Genomic DNA, 25,323 nt, shown 5'->3' on the forward strand with positions numbered 1-25,323 from the left:
ATCGGCTTGATATCTACGCCCAATTAGAAGGATAGTATTCCGTGCAAGCACCATGTCGGATAGTCGGGCGTTATTCACAGCCATATGTGCACATCACAAACGGAGCATGCAGGGCTGACAGCGAACAGTAAACTGTCTAAATATATAGCAAAACATATGTATATAGTGCACGAGATGCCGCTTCTGCGCTTATTTTGCACTACTTTCAACACAGATCCGAAAAGATTTTCTGCGGAGTATTTTCGCCCATTTATACATATACAAATATTCGTAGCTGTGCAAGTTTGAAATTTTTGTATTTTTATATCAAAAAACGAGTTCAATATTATTTATTATAAATTAACGAATTTATTTAACACCACACGAAAATATTTTTATTTATATCGACGTTGGAAGCGTCGTTGAAATTTAAATATATTGGGGCGTATTCTTGTTTTCGTTCGAATCGAAAATCATGAAATTATCCCATCATTTTCTATACAAAAATTTAAAATTTTCGATTCGCACGAAAACAAGAATATGCCTCAATGTATGTATGTATGTATATTAGGGTGTCCCAGAATATTAGCAGTGAGTTTTTCTGAGAAACTCGAAATGCATACCCACTAAATTTTGTACTCTTGACCTAAATAACACTCTTACGCTATACAAATTGTTATTGCTGTAAGATGACCATAACCTTAACTTAACTTAAAAAAATTGAATTTTTTGTTGAGAACTGGTACTGAGATAACCACACGATGTGATAAAATTTAATTTCACATAAACAATTGGCATGTTTGTACTACACACACGGGATATTAAAGAATAGAAATTTTATTCAAGACATTATTTATTTTTCTCTAAAGAGTTTTTTCACGTCAATTATCCTTCGCAAGTAAGTTTAAGAAAGCAACCATCTTATAGACGCTCTTTAGTGTCTAAGGTTACTAGTATTTCATTTGTTGACCTGTAAACCGATCTTGCTATAGCATAGCTAAGCTTCTGGAAAACTAGAGTTCCTTCTTTGGCGCATTATCTCGTGATACAAAAACTATAAGACGAGCTATTTTATCTAACGCAGCTTTCTACAACTCCACTTTACACTACCGTGACAGGAAACTAGCTCTATGTCTACGAGTTATATAGTAACTTCGCGAATGCGACTTGTTTCACTTCGATTAGAGCCTTTGGATCTTGCCTTCTCAATTACTATTCCAGAAGCCTGCTGTTTAACCAAATCCTAATAAAGGAATAGGGCTCTGGTGTTTAATGGAAGTAAATGAGGAGGTAATTGGTTTCGTATTTTTCTCCATACAAGGTATGAGCGATTTTTTTTATATGGAAGTAAATACTTAGAGCTGTCAGCAAAAAAAAATTTTAGATGCCTAAATGAAGGGGGAATACGAAGAAGTGCAAGATTGTGTAAGCCATTATTTTGGAATTTATCCGTTTTGCGATGAAGGAATTATACTCATAAAAAGCACACAATATATCCAAAGTAACACGTCGAATTGTTATCTAAACGACTTGGATCTTTTATAAAAGTTATGATGGCATTATAAAAATAATAAAAACTATTAAGGTCATTTGATTTTTTTTTTTTTTTCAAATTACTTGGTCTACAAACTTTCAAATATTGTTAATTTTAAAAATGCATAATTAACAAAATGTATTTGCAAGTGAATCTTCAAAAAAGCAATGGAAACCCGGTTTTGCTTAACTCAGCATCATAAGCGCTGATTATTGGGCCCAGCAAAGGACATATTGATGGTTCTGGAATGAAAAAAAAAAAAAAAATTACAAAGAAAAAAAGTCCTACCAATTTTTAGTTTTTATTTTTCAAATCAATTGTTTTATTAAATTTTTTACTTATATCGTCACTAGGCACGAATAAAGGCGCGCTAGTATTTTGAAGGCGCAAAAAAAATCTCACGAAAGAAGACGACTAAGAACAACTTCGGCAAAGAATGAAGACACGTAAACTTAGCCTTACACCTGGCCATGGACTGTCACTTCAGCATCATTCCCCAAAACCTTTTTGGGAATGTGCATACTGTTACACCCTCAAAGAATGCTGACCTCGAAAATAAGTTTAAGTTTTAAGTGTCATGAATAAGGAACAACAACACGTCCAATTTGTTATAAAAATTACTTAGCTTTTTTTAAAACTTAAAATGGTATTATTAAAATAATTCTGAAATGAGTAACACAAAATCTCCCGAAAAAATTTAGAGGCTATGCGTATCAAATTTCGCTAAATAAAGTTTCTGGGACACCCTAATGTTTGCTTATACATTTGCATCTTTTTTTTAGTATCAGAAATCTTGCTGAGATCTGCTTTTGCTGCCGCTGCCGCTGCCGCTGGACCATAGCCGTGACACACGTATAAAAGTCTGTTATTGGCGCATGAAGCTTGTCATTCAGCGTGTCGCGTTTTTAGGTGAATTTTGTTCCGCTTTATTTTAGTTTTTCGTTGACACTATTTTTATTTATTACGTAGATTAAAAAATTATAATTTAAGAAGTTTTTAGAAGTGCTTGAATTTCTAGTCAAATAAATACGAAGTGCATTAATAATGAAGTTATTCTTGGTTCTCTGCTTGTGCGCCGCCTCCACGCTCGGCGCGAAAGAGGAAGTGAAATTGATCTCAAATGAAGCGATGGTGGAATATGATGGCAAATTTCACTACCAGTAAGCATTATTTCGCTAATTGAATGATAAGTAAATGATTGAAGGAGTTATCGATCTGGAATGATTGTTTTCCCTAAGAGTGCGCTGCTTTTTCAACTCAGAACTATGACTTTCTTACTTTTCAAAGAATGTAAAAGAATTTATTAACAATTAAAAACAATCTAATAACTTAAGGGAACTAAAAACAGGATTTTTTTTAAACTCAAGTGTCTGCCGTAAGGAGGAAGTTCAATAACTTTTGTTTATGTTTGTTATGGTTTCGTTGATATTTAGAAATAAAAGTAGCTCATGTTTGTTTCAAATCACAAATAAACAAATCGCATGACATCATTCTTATCTAATTATTTAAAATTCTAGCTCCGAAGTTATTTATTAAAACATTTTTTTATAAAAGCCAGTTTTTTAGTGGACAATGTAAAAGGCCATTATTGAATATTGAAGGTCCATAAAATAAGTCTAATGAACGAATACAAGAATATACTCAAACCGAAATTTTTCCTAAGTATAAGCCCACAAATATGCATACACGAAATATACATACTTGTTAATTTTTTTTTTCATATATTTTTATTAACCATTTTTACGCTAATAACAAACGTCTCGGATTTTCTGTATCATCTGGCGGTTTTCGGTAACGAGTTTTCTATGGACGCTCATGAGTCATAATCCACAAAGCCTTTCTTCTCCTGTTGTGCTTCTGAGCCAGGTTTTTACTCTATGAAGTGTAAAACCGCTCAAAATGGAAATACACCTTTTATCGCTTCAACATCCTTCAATTCTTCTTCGGACAAGTTCTATTTCTGTTTCCTTTTTTTGTTTACCTACCTAAAGTGTAGTTATTGTCTTCATTTGCAAAATGTTTGCTGTAGATTCCAGCAACGTTGAATATTTAGCAATTGTCATTAAAGCAAAGATGCAGCTGCCCGCCCACTGGCCCTACCTGGATGTTGCCAAAGTGGTATTATGAGTGCATTTTACCCCCGATTTGAAACATTTTTCATCGAGGTCACTCTTTTCTTTCGTATTTATTTACCTCTCGACTATTCCACTCGCAAAAATAACGAGAGTACTTAATATATCCTCCTTATATTCTCATTGAAAACCTTTAAATCACTGACCACTTGCCAATTATGTGTCCCATTCTCAATGTTTCTAAGTATTAGTTCCATTATAGTGTATGACTCCTTCATGTCAGTGGCATATGCTAGCGGAACCTACAGAATTTAATTTTTGTTGTACAGCAACAATGCCTTTAAGCCTAAATATATGTATATTTGAGAAGGCGATAGAAAGGCATTGGAAGACATAGAAAGTCATTGGAAAGGATGAGAAGGAATTGGAAGGGATAAGAAGGCATTAGAGTGGATAGGAACAAATTAGAAGGTATAAGAAGGCATTAGAAGGGACAGGAAGATACTGGAAGGGAGGGGGAGGCAATGGAAGGGATAGGAAGGTACTGGAAGGGATAGGAATGCATTGGAAGGGATACGAAGGCGTTGGAAGGGATGAGAAGGCGTTGGACAGGATAGGAGACCCCCTCCGCCCCTACCTGGTTACGCCCTTGTGATTATCTATATACATATGTACATAAAAGCAATGCAGTTAACAAAATCTTTCAGAGAACTCTCTGCGCTCTGGAAAATTATAAATATGAAGTAGAAGTGCCAGTTTCAGTGTTTTTAGTTTTTGCAAAGGGCTCAGAAGATTTTTTTTTTTCATACTAAGCACGTCGAGTAACTCACAGCTGCTAGCCGGAAAACACCTTCTTTGAAACAACAAATTGACTATACATATAATTATTTTTTTTATATTTACTTTATACAAATTTTTTTTGCATGATAATTAGATGGCTAGCAATTCCTCTAGAAATAACTTTATTTACTTGGCGCATATTTAGCATGGGCTTTTTCCCCAATTTCAAACAATTTCGATAATTTTCTATATCAGACTTATTGCGATAATTGGACGAAGTTTGATGGAAATCGATAAAACGGTGGCTGATGTACTCTCATGTATTCATAAATGGACGGTGCCAGGGCAATTTTTCAAAAATGTATAACCTTATTTCTTGTTAAGAGATTGTTGTCTTTGTTTATAGAAATATCGGAGTTTTCGTATGTTATGTGGGAACTTAGTCCGATTTCAAAAATTTTCAACGCATTGCTTTTTTGTGCTAAGGGCAAAATTGAAAGGATAGAAATTGATATATCGCTTACCGAAAAATTACAATAATATAATTTTCAGCTAAGAGTAGTTATTGATGTATCGCAGTTTCTTTAAACGACCATTATATATATTAGAAGGTGTGCGTGGTTGTTGGCCGATTTCAAAAACTTTCAAGGGTTTCTTAGTGAAATCTTAGGTAATGGCTTCACCGATTTATCTTTTCATTCTGAGAATTTTGGTATGTGGGGCATTTCATACCAAAACGGATGGGGTTCACACTTCGTGTGTTTGATTTGTATCAAATTTTTAGGGTTGATGCATAAACATAAATAATAAATAAATGTGAAATTTGAGCTTGATTAATACATTTTTAAAAACTTTACAGCACAAAAACAAAAAAAAATCGACTTAACAAAAATTTGAAAAAATTACACATAGATACATAAAAATTCTCTATGAAAAGAAATATTTAAAAAAAAAAGTTTCTTGAAAAATGTTTCAATCATTTTGAAAAAATAAATCAGTTTCTGAAAATATGCCATCTAAAAAAAAAATGAAAAAATTACAATGGTAGCTCTGAGTATTGTGCAATATATAAGTATAGTATTATGGGGTGCACTCTACAATAATTTGAGTTATGAATTTTTTTTTACACCGAAATTGAGTAAAATGAGTACATTACAAATTTACAATTTTTTTTATTTTTTTTAGAATTTTTCTGATTATGCAGTCTTGTAGCCCATTAAATTTTAGTATAATAAAGTACAAGTTTTAAGCTACTGCAAAATTGTGTTGAATTTTAATATTTTTTATGCTGACGTCTTTTTGCACATTTTTCTTATGGAAGAAAATGCGCAAAACCGTTTTCAAAGAAAAAAAAAAGAAAAAATTAACGCCAGTTTTGCAATCACTTAAAAGACAATAGCTGAAGAAATGGTAAAATGAAAACGTCAACGTGGGAGCCCGGCTGATTATAAATTTTTTGAGTATTTAATCAGGACAATGAACTCCAATTCTCACCTGGTCAAAAAATTATGATTCTCGACTTGATATAAAAATTTCTACCATATCTGTAGACGAAATCAAGCACACATTTAATTAAAAAATTAGATCACATTTCACGTTCAATCGCGCGCATAATTTTATCGCTCTGGCAAATTGAAATGCACGCAAAGACGCCAGTTAACCGCATGTTTTCAACGCTGTTAACAACTACATTTTTGCGATGCTCATAAATCCTGCACGTAACAAAAGACTATTTTTCGTTTTTCTCAACCAAACTCTTCACTAAAAATAAAATTCTTTATGCTAATAGTACTTACTCATTTTATTCTCCTTTTTTTCTTCCATTTCCCATAGCTACGAACTTGGCGATGGCTCGAAAGCTTCACAAGACGGCGTCCTAAAACAAATCAGTCCACAACATGATGGCGAAGCGATTGAGGGTAAATTTGCATTCGTCGCTGATGATGGCAAAGAATATGTGGTGGCGTATGTGGCCGATGAGAATGGCTATCAGCCAGTGGGCGATCATTTGCCAACACCGCCACCCGTACCCGAATCGGTATTGAAGACATTAAAGTATTTGGAAGAGCATCCCTACCATCCAGAGGCGGACAAGAAAAAGCGCAACTAATTTGCATGTGAATTAGAATTTTTTTTCCTGGAAGAGAACTGTGATCTATGCAATGTAATGCGTTAATAATGTAGAAGAGAAACAATTTTTGGACTGATTTGAGAAGCAATGTTGAATGCAATTTCTTGTTAAAAAAAAATAATAATAATAAAGATATTTGTTAAATTTTTAAAGTTAATTTATTTATTAATACGCATAAAATGTATATGGGAATTTACAACAACATGCACTCGGTTTAGCATAGAGACAGCAAAGTTTATTCACCTAAAGCAAAATCAAAACAAAAACCGTCAAAAATTTAGTTAAGCATATGCACAAACAAACACACATACATTTGTACATGCGAATATTTAAATTCATGCGTTGGTATGCATTTATAAAATTCGTAACATATTTTTATATTTTATTCATACAAAATCACTTCAGCGCATATTTTGGCGATCTCCATTAGTATGGCTCGGGAGATACAAATTTTGAGTTTTTACTATTTGTTTCAATTGTTGTTGATTGCTTTTTTTTAATTCTTTATTTGCTTTATTTAACCGTTAGCGGCGTAACAATAAAACTACAATAAACTTGCAAATCTATTGTCAAAAACCGCCAATTTATTTCCATAATCATAACGTGACTTGAATATAATTAAAGCAGGTCATTAAATAGATAGCCCAGCATTTGTGGTAAGTATGTATGTATGTATTAGCCACGTTTTATGAAAGCTTATATAATGTACAAAATGCTAAAGCACCGCAAGACAAGCTTATGTATGTATGTTCGTATGTATGCAAGCTTCACTAAGTATGTGCATATGTATATAGTCATGTGAAAAGTAATAGGAACACGATATTTTGTGTAATATTTTTTTATAACAAATACAGCGCATTATCTAACAAAAGACATTTATGTCCGAATTTCAAAATTTGTAGAATAATTTTAAAATTTTTACAACAACAATAAACCTTTTATTACGAATTTTTAGAAAAAAGAACCTTAGTATGTAGTTTTATATATAGCCCATTAAATCTAGCTTCAAGTAGCTAAGAAATAGCGTTGGTTTTTAATATTTTTTTTTTGCTGACAGTGTCACGCATTTTCTTCCATACAAAGTATGTTCGACAATTTTTTTTTTGTACGCACTTTCCTAAGCTAGAATTTAATGGGCTATAAAACTGCATTCCTATATTTTTTCTAAAAATTCCTAATATAAAATTTAGTTGTTGTTGTAACATTATGTTGATTTTTTTTTAGGTATTCTACAAAATTTGAAATTTTAACTTATATTAATATATGGTTTTTGTTAGATAATGCGCTGTAGATTTATAAAAAACAATGATCATTAAACAAACAAAAGAAAAATAGCTGAAACTGTCAAAAATATCTTGTGCCATTATTTTTCACATTACTGTATATATGTTCATATAAATATACAATTTTCCATGACATGTGGCATTTTAGCAGGTGCCGAATTCCATAGCGCGACTATAAAAAAAAAAACTACTTCTGGAGAAATGACTGACGGATTAAGTGTGCTTCGCTTCCAAAAATTCATCTGATTACCATAGGCCAGTCAATTTTAGAATTTATTTGGGGAAAAAACCGCACAGGGGAAAAAAGATACCATATTTTTCAGGAAAATATTTTAATAAAAATAAAAAAAATATCCTATCTCTCAATTTGAATTACCACAGCGCTGCTACTATCAATGATGCACAAATGTAGAAAAATACAAGTGGTCGTAATTTGCTGAAACTTTATTTCTACAAGGACTACTTTACGGTAATTCCGAAAATGGAATCAGTTCTTTTAACGGTTACCAATTTCGAAAAACCCGAAGTTTTAGTGCCGGTTACCAATTTTGAGAAGGCGTTCACTTTTTTATTATGTTATGAAATGAAATCGCTTTTTTTTGTATTTTTTTATTATTCAATTTTACTGCCAAAATTTTAGTACTTGGCCTATCTCCTTTAATTTCTCTATTAATTCGGTTATTAAAAACTGCGTCACTTTCTCCCATATAATTGAAAATTCTCTCCATGGCAGACTTCATTTCCTCCAATTTTTGGACTTCTTCCTTCCCGGCGAAAGCACCCGTGCTAAGTCGTCGTTTTTACGACAATCAATACAGCTTTCAAATTTTTCTTACCGACAAGATTTATTTTTTCTGGAGCAAAATAATCCACAAAAAAACAACCTCGAGATAAACTTATATAGTCAGCCTTTAAGAGCGCCGTCGAAAGCTCTCGTAACTCAGAGTGTCGAGGGGAGTGATACCTCGAAAGCGATTGAACCTCTCTCAACATGCCGTGGAATCTGCCCTGCACACAATTGTCAAAGTCATATTGGAGTCATTGAAAAACAAAGACTTTGCAGTAAGTGACTTCCTTGATATCGAGGCGGCCTAAAGGGCGCAGAGGCGGGGAGGCGTCCTTTCACCCTTTCTCTGGATAGTCGTGATAAACGACGTCCTGGAGGAATTGGATAGGAGAGGATTCCAGGTTGTAACCTACGCGGATGATGCGGTACTCATCGTCAGAGTAAAGTTCTTTGACACTCTGTATGAGCCTATGCAAGGGTATCTAAATAAACTTGGTAACAAATTGGTCTGCTAACTGCGGAGTTACTATCATTTCTGGAAAGACAGAGATCGGGAGGTACAAAGTGCCTCATTCCCAGCTTCTCTCAAAAAGAGGTGTTTCACTTGTTCTCTCTGACAGGGTTAAGTCCTTGGGTTTTATCCGAGAAGAGAAATTATAGTGGAAGCCAAACATTGAGGAGCGGGTAAATAAATCGTCGGTGAGTCGCACCTGTCGACATTGCAGGCAAAGTAGCGGCCTTCGAAAGCTTCGACTTCCTGCCAGAATAAGTTAACTGGGTTGTTCCGAGGTTGGCCCCAAGAGGATCCTTCTCCACGCACTTCCCTCAGAGCGGGGCGGGAGAGTTGGAGGAGTCCTAGTAGATCTTATGTTCAGACTGCCGGATTTCTGCAGCGTCTTTCAGTCGGAGGTGATCGCTATAAAAGAGGCAGCCGGTTGGCTAGGCGAAAATGTGTTGTCGACTAGGAGGTTAAATATCTAGTCAGCTGGCAATCAGGGCACTGGGATCGCCAATGGTACGATCGAAACTGGTCGGAAGCTGATTTGGATCCTAGGGCAGAGTAACATCACTGAAAAAATTGTAGGGGTGATGAATTGGCTAGGCAGGGTACCCTCGAGCCCATCATCTCGGACAGGGAGGGCGTAGGAGTTCCGTTGGCAGCCTGTGGGCCGCTCCTGGGCAGATGAGTTCACCCCGACATGCAAAGTTGCAAGGTACTTCTGGCCGGTTGTTGACCGCAGGAAATCAAATGAGCTTCTACAGCTTTCGATTCTTACAGGCGTACTGACGGGACGTTGTCCTTTAGGGACGCATGCGGTGCGAGTCAATATCCTCATGGATTACTCCTGCCGCAGTGGCCGAAAAAATCTCTCTCTACTACAAAAGTGTGCGTGCCAGTCAAAACTGCGATTTTTGCGGATTGGATTTTTTTTATATATTTTTGTGCTTTACTCTTTCTTTTTATATAGGAAATGATAGGAAAATTTCATGATTTTCTATTCGTACGAAAGCAAGAATACTCCTCAATATTATGTTCAAATACATCTTTTGATTAGATAGTCTACATAGCATAGCGTTTTTAAACTATGTACTACGAGCTTCTTATGACTTCATCTTCACAAGTTCATATTAGCAATTTTATCTCTATGTATGTATGTACAAAAAACTCCATTAAAAAAAAAATTATAATAATAATTTACTAATTGCCGATTATGACTAGACATCATCACGTACATATGAGAATATTTATACACAAGTATTTGTATACGTACTCGTACGTAATTCTCAATTTCTGCGTAAAATCCATTCGTTTTACTGCTGCAGAATATTTACGTACATTCAAATGTGCATTACCCAAGTTTTTGCACTTTATTATAGTATTTAGTTTACTTCTCCACTTACTCAACTATAGCAACAAGAAAAGCACGCAAATGTTCGAGGTAACCTTTTGTAGATGCTCTAAGTGCTAATTTTTGTTCGAAAAAAACGATGTATGAATATGCTAATAAATTTATTACGTTTTGTATCTGACGAATATCTAGTAAATACACTTACTTATATTTACAATGCATACATACCTACACACATATATATGTATGTATATGTACTTATGTATGTATATTTAAAAGTATTTTTTCAAGAATGTCACATTTCGCTAGTCTCGAAATCAGTACTGATTCTCCACTTAATCTTGCTCAGTCCTTACCTTTTTGGATTTGTAAATATGTATGTAGTTATTTAAGTAAAAACCGAAAGTGATTTACTTAAAAAATTAGTAGTGCAATAATAATTTGTTCAAAGCTGGTAGTAGCTGGAGACCAATTCGAGTAAGCATTTTAAAGCAAAAAGCAAAGCCTTCGATTTTGTGGCTTGAGAAAGAAAAGCCCGACTCTGTTTTTTTATTTTATGAGCGGAATATGACCGGTAAGGTATACTTTGTACTTTTAAGACATTTAAGAGCACAGTTTTATTTTAAATGTATATATTTTTACTTCTACAAGTACCTGAAAAATCGCGAAAATTGCCAAATAAAACTTTAAAACATTTAAAAAATTCTGAAATTATCTGGAAAGCTCCCTAAAAACAAGAAAGTTCCAAATATTCCTAATCATATCATGAAACTAGGGACCGTCATAATTTACCCGCTTAAACTGGATTTCTATTTTAACGACTGAATTTAACCGTAATTTTATTATTTTTGTGTCTTTGACCAAAAATAACCGTTATTTTTGGGTTTTTATTTTTTGATCAATTTTTGATTTTTTTTTTTTTGTTTTTCCGATCATACCCTTTTTTCAGTTAACACATTTATATTAAGAACTTTTAAGCAGAACATAGCCATGCCTTCATGGAAGAAAATTTTAAAGATATTTTTATAAATCAAATTTCGGTTTCTTTATTTTCATATGCATACATACATATAGAATTATAAGAATAGAAAATTGCAGTAAAATTAAACATAAAGTAATCCCGTACGTTGTATAAAAACAATAGAAAACAGTTGAGGAGCGATAAATTAATTATTAATTGACACAGAAGAAGATGTCTGCATTAAGGAATTTTTTTTTTATTTTACAGGAACAACTTGCGTTTTATTAGTTTTTCGTTTTTGCAGTTCGCACACGCGAATAGACATTATTTGACCACGCACACAAACGGGAAATTATATAGAAATGTCATATTTTCTTCTGATATTATTCTAAATTAACTTCTCAATGCATAATTAGAGCACAAATGGCAATTCAAAAAAAAAAAAAAATAGGCACAGCTTAGAATGCATTACTTGAATCGAAACAGTAAGAGCCCGAGATGCGCTTTTTTAGGTGTCTTTTGCATAAAAGATCTGCACCGTTCGCTCGATTTTCAAAAATGGGGTGTAAAATTAAAGCGCTTGGCCTGTAGATGTGCAAACTGGTTTTATTTTTTCGAACAGAGTTGCCACCTGTAGAACACTTGAATTCAAATTATTTAATAAGCAATGCCATAATAACCGCACCGGTCGTTCGATTTTCCTAAATGCGGTGTCAAATTAAAAGCGTTGGACTGCAGATATGCAATAAGGTTTTACTTTTTTGACAAATCTTGCCACCTTTTAAAAAATGTATATTCAAATAATCTAAAAAAATCAAATATTGCAAAATGGGTATCAATGGAAATGGTTTTGAAAATCTTTCTTCCTTAACTTAACTTTAGGAGGGTTGCCGCCTGTTTACGAAATCAAATTAATTTGAATTAAGGAAATTAATTAGAAAAAAATGTTTCAACATATGGATGCCAAACGAAAGGGGCTGAGAAGGTAGCAGTTTGAAAATATTTTGAAGTGGGTTACCACCTGCTTGAAATGTCAAATTTACTGAACTCATTCAAAAGTTATATGAAATGTCAAAATATGAATGTCAAACGAAAGAGTGTTAAGGAGTCCTTTAAACATTAAGAATATTTTTGAGGTGTTGGAAGAGGGTTGCCATCTGTATAAAAATTCCTTTCAAGTTATTAAATAAGTTGAATTAATTATTGTAAGATGGGTATCAATCGAAGGGGGTTTAAAAAATCTTTATTTCTGAACTATATTTTGTGGTGTTGCCACATGTTTAAAAAATAAAATTAAACTTAATTCATGAGTTAATAAAACTATGTATTGCAATGTTAGAGGAAGAATATTTAAGAATATCTAAGCGCGAAATTGCTTTTGAAGAGGGGTGCCATCTGTTTAAGAGTCGAATTTGATCAACTTTTACGGAAGTTATTTGAAATATGAAGGTGTTAAAAAAACTTGAGTTTGAACATTTAGAATATTTGAAGGGGGTTGCCACTTGTATACAAAATGGCGTTCAAATTATTTAAGAAGTTAGATGAATTATTAAAGAAAGATATCATCGAACTGATTTTGAAAAGGCTTTATTTCTGAAGTATATTTATGAGGGTTGCCACCTGTTTAAAAAATCACACTCAACTTAAATTTGGGCAATTACCTAATTCAAATACGTATTAAAAGTTGGGTGTATATATTGACGTCAAACAAAAGAGTATTAAGAAATCTTTAGTTTGAACACTAGAAATACTTTTTGGGTGTTTGAAGATGTGCGATAAGGTTAAATTTTTTGAAATTAAAAACTTTTCATTGGTACAGGGTGATTTAAAATTTGATAATATTAAAAACCTATTATGCGAAATGGCTGCACGGATTTAGAAGAAATATAAAACTCGAATCGCTTATACTTTACAAATATTTGGAATAGTTCGTAGGTTTTTAAGAAATTCTATCTTGGGCGTTTTAATGCCGTGCGGGTTTATTAGTATAGTCTTAAGCTTCAAAATTTATTTGTGTATGACAGGCTGGGATTCAGATTATATTTGTTAACTTTTTCTATGTATACATATATTTTTTTTTCAAGCAAAAGAACATTTTTCTCTAGTTATAAATTTTTGTTGGAGTTGTGACGTGGTTAATTTTTCGTTCATGCAAAAATTTTGCTGCTTCGATTTGCTGGCAAGTAACTTTTGCTTTCATCTCCCACTGGCAATTATTATTTTACACATCTGACCCACATACGCAAAAGTGCACATCATCTAATTTACATAAGTTAATCAAGTACATACATACATACATACAAATGTATAACTCGTTAACGAACAACACCTTTCAGCATATTTCTTTCAAAAAACTTATATGTATGCGTGCTTCCGAAATTGGGTTATCAATTTGTACTGGTCAATTAATTATGTTATCAAAGATTTTTAATGACTTAAACAATGATTTGAAATTTTCCAATGTAAAAAATTTTATCAGGCAATATTGTTATGTATTGCAAGCCGCATATAAACCGAAAAAATTGCCTAGGGCCGCTTATAACCAAAATTTCGAATACTTGAATGACGAATACAAATTTGCTCAATAATTTGTAGATATGTACACAAGTACGCTTTATTCCATAGATTACGCATCATTTTTTTACTTTTCAACACATTTGACGAAAAGGGAGTAGATACTTTTTTTGTTAATAAATTTAATCCAAATAGGAAAAAAAAGACAATACCAACTATGCTTTGGTTTCGCTTAATTTCGCGCTTACAGTTTTACTAGGTATGTACTCCCCCCCTATGTACAAATAAATATGTATGTATGTACTGTTAGCGAATATTTGCCTTTGCGGTTAGTGCCATTTATTCACACATGCACACATGCTTACACACACTTAAGTTTTTTTGTTTTTTTTTTTTTGTTTGTAATAGTCGTATCTCTTATCTATCGCGCCCATCTTTCCCTCGTCTCGCCCGCAACACAGACACACGCGCTCGCCTCGCGCAGGCAATCACCGGCCGACCCTCACGCACGCAAGTCACCCATACCTTTGTAAGTACGTACGCATTGCCGGTAATTGGAGTCCGCTTCACTTTTTTCGCTATTTTTTTTTTCTCGCATTATTCACCGCGGTTCTTCACTTTGCTTCGCACTCGATATTTTGCGATTCTTCAAGAAAATTTTCGTGTATAAAAAGGCACTGACGTTAAGTACCTGTCAGCCAGTTGTTAAATAGCATTTTCGACAATCAAGCGTATTACAAAATCGCAAAAGCCACACAAGTGAAAGGATAATATTCGTACAGAGGAAGTGTGAAAGTTCATTAATCAAAGTTATAACAATTAAAAGATCTATTCTTGTGAATTATATCTTTTTGAAAAGTGCTTTTGGTTGTGAAAAAATATATAGAAATTCAAAATATTTTTTGCAAAATGTACAAGTTTGGTATCGTTTTATTATCGGCGGTTCTCTTCGCTTTTGTCTTGGCTCGTCCTGCTGAGGAAAAATCGGCTGCGTCTCCTGCCATTACGACAACAACAACACCTGCAACAATAATCAGTCAAATCGATTTTGCCAATCCAGATGGCAGCTATAACAGCAGGTGTGTATGATTAAGTGAAAATGTTTTATTTTATTTTGGCCTAAAAAGGAAAAAAAATATTTAAAAATGTTTGACCACCTTTTAAGACATCAAAGTTGCTTGCCGGCAGTCATGGGCGAGTGGTAATGGTAGCATCAAAAAAACAAAGGTTTTCTTATAACTATAAATAGCCCCTCGGTAGGCAATGGCAAAACTAGGCCGTTCGGTGGCAGCCTAAAATGTAGATCCCTCCACTTTGTGTGACAACTTCAAGGCGCACACCACAAATCGGAGGAGAAGCTCGGCCAAACAATATCAAATGTTTAAGCGCCAAGTTTAAATTTTATTTTTTAAATGCTTTAGTGGGGAAAAAAACACTTTGACTCACAATAAATAGAAAGCCGTTTAGAGCACTAGAATTGAGCAGTCGCAGCTTACTTTATTCTAAATACTAAATTTATTTTAAAAACAAAGTAGCAAGTATTCGCGGAATCATCAGCCGACCTGAACATGAATCAGTTAAAGTAGAATATTTTTTATCACTTTTTTTTATTTTTTTTTAGGTCAAACTGTGGCTATTGATACAAAGTAAATGATTTAGGGTGAACATACATACATATGCGCACCCACGATCTGAAGGGGTTAAATAGAAAACTATCAAAAATTTTAATTTTAACACATATAATAAATGATTGAACAGGTAAGGATGAGATGATTCTTACTTTATGTTTTGTGATCTTTGAAACCGAGTCCGTAGTCCAACTTATACCATCAAGTCATATTTGTGCATAACTTCAAAAAGTAACAAATTTGAAGCGATGGTTGAGGCTCTGCTACTGTTATTATTAGCATTAAAATAGGAACCATATTTCTAAAACAAAAGGGTAATGCCAAAATGACGTAAACCAGGTGAATAATCTTTAGAAATTATAAAATTTTAGTTAAGTTCAAAAGTGCCATTTTAGCACTTTGTGCCAAATTAAAAAATTAAGTGCCATTTGAGGTAAAATAGGACCAAAAATAGCACTATTTGAGCCAAGTTGGCAGGCCTGCTAGTATGCCACACAGTGGTGAAATAATCTTTGTTTCAAAAAAGCTGCTTATCCTTCAGGTCTTTAGCGATTTCAATGTCATTTCATTTTTCTTTTTATTAACATTAGTACGATAAGATATAACACAAAATTTTATTTTATTATTTTTTTGTTGATTCTTGAGGTGTTGCTCCTTTTTTTAATAGTCGCGAAAAAATCTAATAAAATTAACCCTTGTTAAAGGTTAACTTAAACAAATGATGGATCTAAAACCGTAGGCCTTCACTTTACATAATGTAAAAGTTACATGTATACCTAAGTGGATTGCTGCTACACCACTCGTACAAAAAAAAACAACAACTTATTGATCGATAGAGTACTGCATTTATATATAACAAAAGCTTTTAATTTTAATGAAATTTAGAATATTTTTTACGCATATTCAAAAAAACGCGCAGCACCTCTTAAAAGTGAAATTAATAAAAAATATTGAAAAAAAAAATGATTTTTTTCCGACTGTATGCCTCGGCGCCAATCAGCTAATTTAAGCACAGTGTATTTTTTTAAAAGAGCTACTAGTTAATGTGATTTATTATAGCTGGCATTTACACCTTTCGTTTCATTTTTCGTGCTGAATAATATCATCAGCTAAATTTCAGATATGCTGACATAGATATATCAATTGCAACGCATAAATTAAAAAAAAATACATTTTATTAATTACAATGACACCTGATTTTAAATAAATTACATTTCAATATTGATAAATATGTACGTCAGCGATTTATAGAACATATTAATTACTCGTATTGTTAACGGATCAATTGAACATGCATATAATATTATAAATATACGAATTGTGTTTCTTAGTAACCTAGTACTATTTATAGATGTGACTCATACATCCAGATTAGGTCTTAAAATTTGATAAGTAAATAACGTAACATTAAATGTACTAGCCTTACCTTCTGTTTAGTAATGGATTCTTTTTGAGCACGTAAATCCAAATGAAGAAATGTGTTAATTAGTTTATTATTTTTGGGTCATTCCATGTAAAAGAGGAAAACGATATAAATTTAAATATGCCCTAATTACCTCTATTTCAGTAGTAAATATGAAAAAAATGACTTCATTTTATTAATTTGTTGAAAAAAATTAAAAAAAAAATTAAAAGAAGTTGTATTTTTCGTCTATGGAAACTTTTCATTCAAATGATACTTATATAAAACTAAGAAATCGTTTGATATTTTTGTTAAAGCAATTTTATACATTAGCTATCGTTTTATGTTAAAAAATATCCTTCGCTGTTGTATAAGTTCCGACGACATAGTTATAATTCACAACTGATCACATTCTGGATTAAAATGTCCCACCAGTCACAATGGAATAACCCTTTTGTTCTTTCTATTAACTATACAATATCCAGCTAGAATACCAACTAGTAGTCTAACGTTCTCCCTGTTGAAGGGGAAGGCAAAAACTTCATGAGTTTGACGTCAAACGCTCGGCACATAATCCTGCACCTTTTTCAGTCTTGTTCTTCGGTTCACACCTTCAGCGCCTTTCGGCTAATCAGCACTTCCTCTATCAGTATGGCTTCCCAAAGAGCGCCTTCTTCGGCAAGCCTGTCTGCCTCCTCGTTGCCCGCGACACCATTGTGCCCCGAAACCCAAAAGTGAGGTAGTACACCTTTGCCAGTATGTAGCACATCTAAAGCTGCTCTGCATTCCACCACACTTCTCGAAGACTGTGACTATCGATATAGAGATTCGCTGGTTTATTTCATAGGTTGCTGTTTAATAGCCCCGCTGCCCTTTTTACTGCCGCCCCTACACCTTCCTCCATCTACGACCCAACTGTAAAGACCAGGCCTGCCCCACACGCCAGCCTCCCACCTCTATAGTGGCTTCGAAGCTCGTCTTGAAGTGCTTCAAGAAATGCAACAGGGTGTAAAATTCTGCCGTTGACTACACCAATGTGCTGCTGTCGGGCCATGAACACATACTTAGATAGATTTGTATACATATGCTTAGGTGCATTTTATATACAGTTGACTTCTTTTAAACGTTGAAATAGGGACTTTTTAGTAGTCAAATATTTTTCATTCGATTAAGTACTAAGCAATGCTTAATGAATAATTACGTTAAAGCTTTGTTCATTCGGCTATACTTGTGGTAGCTTACTTTTGAATTACAATTTTAAAGGCTTTTTTGGGATAAAAAATACGAATTTTTGAGCTTGATATACTTTCAGATTGTAAAGATATGTATGAAAAAAAAGAACAATATGGGTCTCATATAAAAGAGAAAGTTCTGTAGAATTAAAAAAATTCTAATATTTTATTGCAAAAGGATTAATAGATACTGCAAAATTCCTTTAAAAATGTCATCCTAAATTTTTTTATTTTTTTTTTATTTCATGTTAACGACTAATATACAACCGATCACAACCTCGAATTTTGCCTTTTTAACTTTATTAGCTTAAAAAACTAAAATTGATTATAAGCGAATTTTTAATACACATTCGTTCTTGTGAACCACAAGACTTACATTTTTTAAATTCTAGAGAATTTTCTTTTTCGTGGGGTACTCATATTAATATTCTACATTGCACTGCATTTTTTTTATACCTTTCATGAGCATGAAATGGTATTATAACTTTGGTCCGATGTTTGTAAGTACCAGAACAAAAAGAGATAGACCCATTAAAATGTATACTTATATGATCAGAACGTCGAGCTGAGTTGATTTAACCATGTCCGTCTGTCCGTCTGTCCGTCTGTTTGTATGCAATCTAGTATCTCAGTTTTCGAGATATCCGTATCAAATTTGGTACGTGGGTGTATTTTTATAATGTATTAATCATTTGTCGGAACCGGAAGAATCGGACCACTATAACATATAGCTCCCATACAACTGATTGTTCAGATATAAGATTTTTCGTTATAACTTCTCCATTTATGCAGCTACGAACATGAAATTTTGCAGTACTTGCACCCAATATCAGCAGAATACTTACGGTGAAAATTACAAAGATCGGGTCACTATAACCTATAGCCCCCATACAACTGATTGTTCAGATATAAAATTTTTCGTTATAACTCCTCCATTTATATCGCTAGGAACACGAAATTCCGCACTGTTTTCAATAATTATCAACAGAAAACTTACAGTGAAAATTAAAAAGATCGGGTAACTATAACCTATAGCTCCCATACAACTGATTGTTCAGATATAAAATTTTGCGTTATAACTCCTCCATTTATATAGCTAGGACCATGAAATTTCGCGCTGTTTTCACTCATTATCAACAGAAGACTTACAGCGAAAATAACAAAGATCGGGTCACTATAACCTGCAGCCCCCATACAACTGATTGTTCAGATATGAGGTCTTTTATCATAACTCCTCCATTTATTCAGCTAGGAACATGAAATTTCGCACCATTTTCACTCATCATTAACAGAATACTTACAGTGAAAATAACAAGGATCGGCTGACTACAACATATATCTTCCATACATCTGATTGTTCAGATATGGGATTTTACTGTAAAACTTCTTTATTTGAACAGCTAAAACCGATAAATTTCGTAAGCTATTTTATAAATAATAATACAAAGTCTACTGAGAAAATCATCAAAATATATGCTGTATAAGCTTTATCTCCTATAGCACTGATTGTTCAGATACCAGTTTTTGCCATATATCTCCTTTATGTAGGAAACTAAACCCAATAAATTGTGTTACCGGTTTACATACCGATCACATAGCAGTGAAAATCACTTAGATTGGTGCCATATAAAGTATATCTTCCATACCTCTGATTGTTTAGATGCGATTTTTTATATAAGTATGTAACTCCTATATCGATGTATGCAGATGTATTCAAAAGCAGTAATCTGTCAAAGTAAAATTTGCAGATGCTCATGAAAGGTATGAAGCCTTCGGCATAGCCGAAGACAGCGCTGCTCTTACTTGTTTTTAATAATATTTTGAATAAATCGTATTTTTGAAATTTTGAATTCCTTTAAAAAATTCCGGAGGTCAGAGATAAGTAAGTATTTTTTAGTGGGTTTTGAATTTTTTTTGTTTTTTGTCGCACGGTGCGGAGAATTTTTTATTGATGGTAGATTTTTTTTGTTTTTTTTATTTTTAATACTGTACAATTATTTACTTATAGTACATGTAGCCGTTTGAACAGATTTTTGCTTCTTCAAAAAATTTCAAATTTGTCAAATAGGTGAATTTATTCAGATTTACAGGATTTAGTCAGTAAAGGGCTGTTTCCAGCTCTCAAGAAAAAGGAATATTTCATATAAAATACGCTCACGAAATGGAAAAGAAATTTTTTTCTGTTAAAATTTCTTAAATAAGTTTAATAACTTTTATATCTGCAAGCAAATTTACAGCAAATTTGATATTGTTGTAATTTCTTAAAAAAAAAAATTTTACAATATAATTTCAAGCTATTTAAATAGATGAACTTAGAGCCATCTCTTCTTTTCACTTAATTTTTTTATCCCAAGACAATCTTATTTACATATACATATGTACTACATACTTTCTTCTCTGTCCTCAGTTACGAAACATCCAATGGCATCAAGGTCGAAAACGCTGGCTACTTGAAGAGAATTCTTGTGCCAAAACAGGAATCCACCGATGGTCAGGTGATTGATGAGCACGAAGAGTTGGTGTTAGTGCAGACAGGCTTGTACTCCTACCCGGATCCGGAAGGAAACCTCATCACCCTGCGTTACGTGGCCGATGAGAATGGCTTCCAGCCAGAAGGTGAACACTTGCCATTACCGCCTGCATAAAACCAGGAAGTATCTGCATAAAAAACTTAAATGAATGAGTTCATTATTTGCTGCAAAATATAAGTAAATAAAAAGCTCAAAGTAAAGAGAAATGAAAAACCGATTAAGTTGTAAGCGCTAAGTATTACATTTAACTAAGTTAATAAGTTGCGAAATGGTTAATAAACCATAAGTCAATAGTTGTATAAATTTAAGTAATTAAAAAACGACAATGCTGCCATTTAATGATAAATAAAAATAAATGAAAACAAAATAATACATGAGCGTGTGTTCTACTGTGAACTTTAATTATGAATATGTCTCACTTGGCAGAGCAATATGTAAATAAACTCGGATCAAGAACGATCAACTTTATGTAATTTACAAATGTCCAAATTAACAAACATACTTACATACATATGTACATACATATCGTTTGTAAAATTTTATATTATTAACAAATATGTAGAGTTTATAAAATAATAAGTTAAATAGCATTTAACTCGAATGTATAAATAGTTGTATAAAATGACTAATAATAAAATATAAAATATACTTGAAGCAAACAGCATATTATTTAATCCAGTCAATTTTATTTTAGCCCTCGAAGGCAGCCTACACGCCTGCTGCGACCTTCAACACTGACTCATTTCTTCGGAATCAGATTTTGAACAGCGATTAAGTAAAAATTGCCATTATCGCATATCATCTCCACAAATTGCCCTTGTACTCACTTTTCGTGCAGTTTTCATGAACAACGGCGTGGAATTTAATATTAATTTAATAAAATAACCACAATGATAATCGTATATATGTACGCATATACAAATATGCATAAGCAAATATTTAACCGCCTATCTTCATCAGCCGAGTCGTTGGCATGTCAGTGATAAAATGCGATACGCACTTTTCCAAATTACCACAAATAACTCGCGTGCTTGCTTTTTTTTTTTTATATATAGTTTGTTTGTTTTTGTTTTTTTGGTACTCGAATTACCACCACCTAAAGGCCAAAGCTAGTCGACTTACGAGTGTGCAAGCACATTAATACGCCTTTTGACAATGATCGCGCCACTTAGTAAATTCAATTAACTGCGATCATAAGGCCTATGCAAATATGCATGTGCATTAGGGTGTATCACCAAAAAAAAAAAAAATGTGGCGGAATTTCACCGTAAATATAAAATGTGTCAAATTTTACAACTAATTTTATTCAAAAAATCGAATTTTGAGGTATTTCCAGATGGGACCAGCGGATTAAAACTTTAGATTTTACCGAGATATTTTGGTGGCTGTCTTAAACTATTATAACTTGTATAATTCCGATGGAAAAACCTTACCTACCGATTTTGTTTCTCTTTTTTTTTTTGTATGGAGAGTGGTGCACCCTTATGTTTATACTCATGTGTATGTAAGTGTATTTGTAGTTTTAAATGCCTCGCTTTTGTGGTTTGTCTAGATGGGAATTTTCGGCATTTTGTGGTTTACTTATTTTATTACTTCACTTGACTCGCCCATGTCTTGCCATTGATATGTCATCTTTCATTGGAAGCATCAGTGAATGATCGAGAAAATGCGTTCATATGTAAGCATACTAATACTAGTAAAAATATATATCATTTCGCGGTAAATTTTTTTGACATTGAGAGTTGAATTTTTCTTTGAATATTCAATTTCAGAAAAGGTATCCAATTAGATGCAAACTATGTATAGAGTTTCCTTTTTTTATATTCTTTGATAATACCCAGCGAAATGCCATCCGTTGGAGGCAGATATTTATTGAAATATTCAGGAAAGAAATATTTTTAAATTTTCAAAATAATCGGGTAATTATTCCACCTAAAACGATAAATGCTTAGTGTTTTAATCACTGCTAACGTTACCATATAAAGAGATGCCTTTTGATATGTCTGGAAGTTAAGCTATTTATTCATTCAAAGTCCTGCAAAAATTATTTATAAATACGTCGTAACCGAAACTACATTCTCAACTATCTCGATTCGGTTGCTATCTTACCTTTTTGGACACCATTCTTAGGTCATATGCGGCACGTATTTATACTTTTTATCGTGCCATAAATTAGCAATTTTATTTTGGGTACATACATATTAGCATGGGCCGAAAATCCGCTTTTTTAGAATTTTGTTTGGTGACAGCAAAAATATGGTTCATTATGCTCTGAAAAAAACCTGTGCGAAATATGAAATTTTTGGTTAATATTCTAGGCTCGCCCAAGTCCATTAAAGTTCAAGTACTAAAAAAAAATTTTTGCTAATTTTAGTAAAAAAAAATTATTAATTAATTTTTATTTTTTAAGCATATTGAACTTTGATGGACTTAGGCGAGCCAAGGATATTGACCATAAAATTCCAAATTTCACACAGATTTTTTTAAAGCATAATGAACCATATTTTTGCTATTACCAATCAGAATTCTAAAAAAGCGGATTTTCAGCCCCACGCTAATATATATGTCTTCTTCTTATTTTGCAATACAACACTTAGGGCCGGTTGTTCAATGTCTGATTAGCACTAATCGGAGGTAGAAGCTCCGGTTAAACACACCGACTGCTTTATCGATCACATGTTATATGAATGATGTTGAAAACGTCGATAATGATGTTTCACCGGCAAGTAGTGATAGCCAGACATTGAAAAAACGGCCCTTAGGGTTTTGGTGCCTGTGCCTAGCGCTTGGTAAATAAGTCGATGGGCGTCTCTCTGTTAGGTTAGGTTAAGTTAAGGAGGTCTAACCTAAGTTTAAACAAAAATAGCTGCGTGCCGAAAACAGAGCGATCCGCCGGGCTGGTTAGAAAGTACGATCCCAGTTGCCTAAACCGTATTCTTGCGAAAGCTGGGCCGTTTAAGAGGAAGTGCTGAGGGTCCGGTATGACATTTAATCTCACTGCGTGAATCCCAATCGGATAGTGATCTGTCAGTGCACTCATACTAGTCTAACAAGTTAATAGTCCGAGGCGACTGTAAGGCATTACCCTCCTAGTTTTGGGAGTACAATAAGCAAGCCCAACGCTCTGATTGCCGCTTGACTGTCTGAGTAGATATCAACTTTCCTTACCGTTATCACGCGCAGCAGCAGCCGATCAACTGCTTTGTTGATTGCAGCTTGGAAAACACTACAGTGATCTGAAAGCCTAAATTTAGGGTTGATTGATAGTTCCTGGAAAAATATCCATATACCGAACATTCCACTAAGCTTCGGTCAAAGCAAACTACTGTTACATGAGAAGTAGGCGGGGTTATCGTCCGATTTGGCCCATTTTCAATACCATCCATAGATGGCTTTGAAGAAATACACGTACGAAAGTCCGTTAAGATATCTTAATTTCTACTGGAGTTGCCGTGTGCACAGTCAGACGGACGGACAAACAGACTCGGCCTAATCGATTTCATTCTGCGCATTTTGGTGTGCATTTGTTTATATCTATCTCGATTCCTTTAGGCTGTTACAAACAACCTTTATCCGAACAAAGTTTTAATTCCCTTGTGCGCAATTGCGCTCGGGTATTAATATGTCTACGTTATGAATCTAATAAATTTAAAAAAAAAAACACCTGACATTAAAAGCTAGGTGGAAACCCTCGTTGAAATTGGTATAAAAAAACGTGGTAACCCTCAATGAAAATATTTCTGAATTGGAGTTCTCAAAAATACCTTTCATAATATGTTAATTTTGTTAAATTTTGTAAAATCGAAAATAAGTGTTGAACTTACACTAATATTTACTATATAGGCATTGTTTAAGAGCTTTATTTTGGTACCCATAAAGAGTAATATTGTATTTTAATTTTCTAAACAAAAAATTAAATAATCACACAATGCAAAATAGGTGGCAAACCTGTTGAAAGGATATCTGAATTGGGAATTTGCATATTACTTTCCATTTTATACCCATATTATGATATTTTATTTAGTTTGTAACTAATTTCGAATAGGTGGCAACCTTATACGAATATTCTCGGAGATAAGGCCTACTTAATAATAACAATAATGCATTGGCAATTACACAATATGTTAGCCTTTGGGCAGAGCTACTCCTCCGATATGCGACGTGAGCTACAGTTTTACGTCGACCGCGAACTGCAATTTTTTAGTAGTCGCCCCTCGACAGGCAATGACAAACCACCAAGCGTATTCTGACGGAAAAAAGAGCTTCTAAAAAAAATAAAAAATTAAATAAAAATACAGTCTCCGTTCGGACTGAAAGTGTGGAATTCAAATGCGTACTTCTAACCACTAAACTTCAGCGGCCCTGTTTAGATAACCTTAAAATGCAAAATATTATCTGACTACAAAATTTCATATATATATATTTATATATGCATGTATACACAAGAATTCTTCGTTTAAACTTTAACATAATAAGATACAGATTCTTAAATACCAAATGTAGAGTGCAGTTTACTGCCAATAACGTCCCCCTAAATGTATGCAACACTAATTAAAATTAACAAAACAAAAAGTTGCGCCTCCAAAAGCAATAAACACCAATACTAAGCTATTTTAATTGAAATTCATATAACAAAGTA

General features: G+C 33.4%; 2 protein-coding genes across 2 annotated transcripts; both read left to right on the forward strand.

Annotated features, from left to right (window-relative positions):
• The first annotated feature begins 2,516 nt into the window (after positions 1-2,516).
• Positions 2,517-6,551, forward strand: LOC118743727 (endocuticle structural glycoprotein SgAbd-3). The gene is made up of 2 exons (XM_036476490.1): positions 2,517-2,673; positions 6,199-6,551. The coding sequence occupies exons 1-2, from the start codon at positions 2,558-2,560 to the stop codon at positions 6,473-6,475; spliced, it is 393 nt and encodes a 130-aa protein (XP_036332383.1). The 5' UTR covers positions 2,517-2,557; the 3' UTR covers positions 6,476-6,551.
• Positions 6,552-14,573: 8,022 nt separating this feature from the next.
• Positions 14,574-21,040, forward strand: LOC118742866 (endocuticle structural glycoprotein SgAbd-4). Its single transcript, XM_036475272.1, has 2 exons — positions 14,574-14,970; positions 20,561-21,040. Exons 1-2 carry the CDS (start codon positions 14,801-14,803, stop codon positions 20,796-20,798), a joined length of 408 nt encoding a protein of 135 aa, XP_036331165.1. The 5' UTR covers positions 14,574-14,800; the 3' UTR covers positions 20,799-21,040.
• Positions 21,041-25,323: the final 4,283 nt, after the last annotated feature.

Source organism: Rhagoletis pomonella, unplaced genomic scaffold (assembly GCF_013731165.1).
Source record: "Rhagoletis pomonella isolate Grant_MI unplaced genomic scaffold, Rhpom_1.0 Rhpom_scaffold_00007, whole genome shotgun sequence".
In the NCBI taxonomy this organism is placed as follows: domain Eukaryota; kingdom Metazoa; phylum Arthropoda; class Insecta; order Diptera; family Tephritidae; genus Rhagoletis; species Rhagoletis pomonella.

What these genes read in the sequence shown, in the direction of transcription:
- LOC118742866 (XM_036475272.1), top strand. Translation starts at nt 14,801, where the DNA reads ATGTACAAGTTTGGTATCGTTTTATTATCGGCGGTTCTCTTCGCTTTT. An exon ending in GATGGCAGCTATAACAGCAG is followed by an intron (nt 14,971 to 20,560) that starts GTGTGTATGATT and finishes CTCTGTCCTCAG; the next exon opens with TTACGAAACATCCAATGGCA.
- LOC118743727 (XM_036476490.1), top strand. Translation starts at nt 2,558, where the DNA reads ATGAAGTTATTCTTGGTTCTCTGCTTGTGCGCCGCCTCCACGCTCGGC. An exon ending in GATGGCAAATTTCACTACCA is followed by an intron (nt 2,674 to 6,198) that starts GTAAGCATTATT and finishes CATTTCCCATAG; the next exon opens with CTACGAACTTGGCGATGGCT.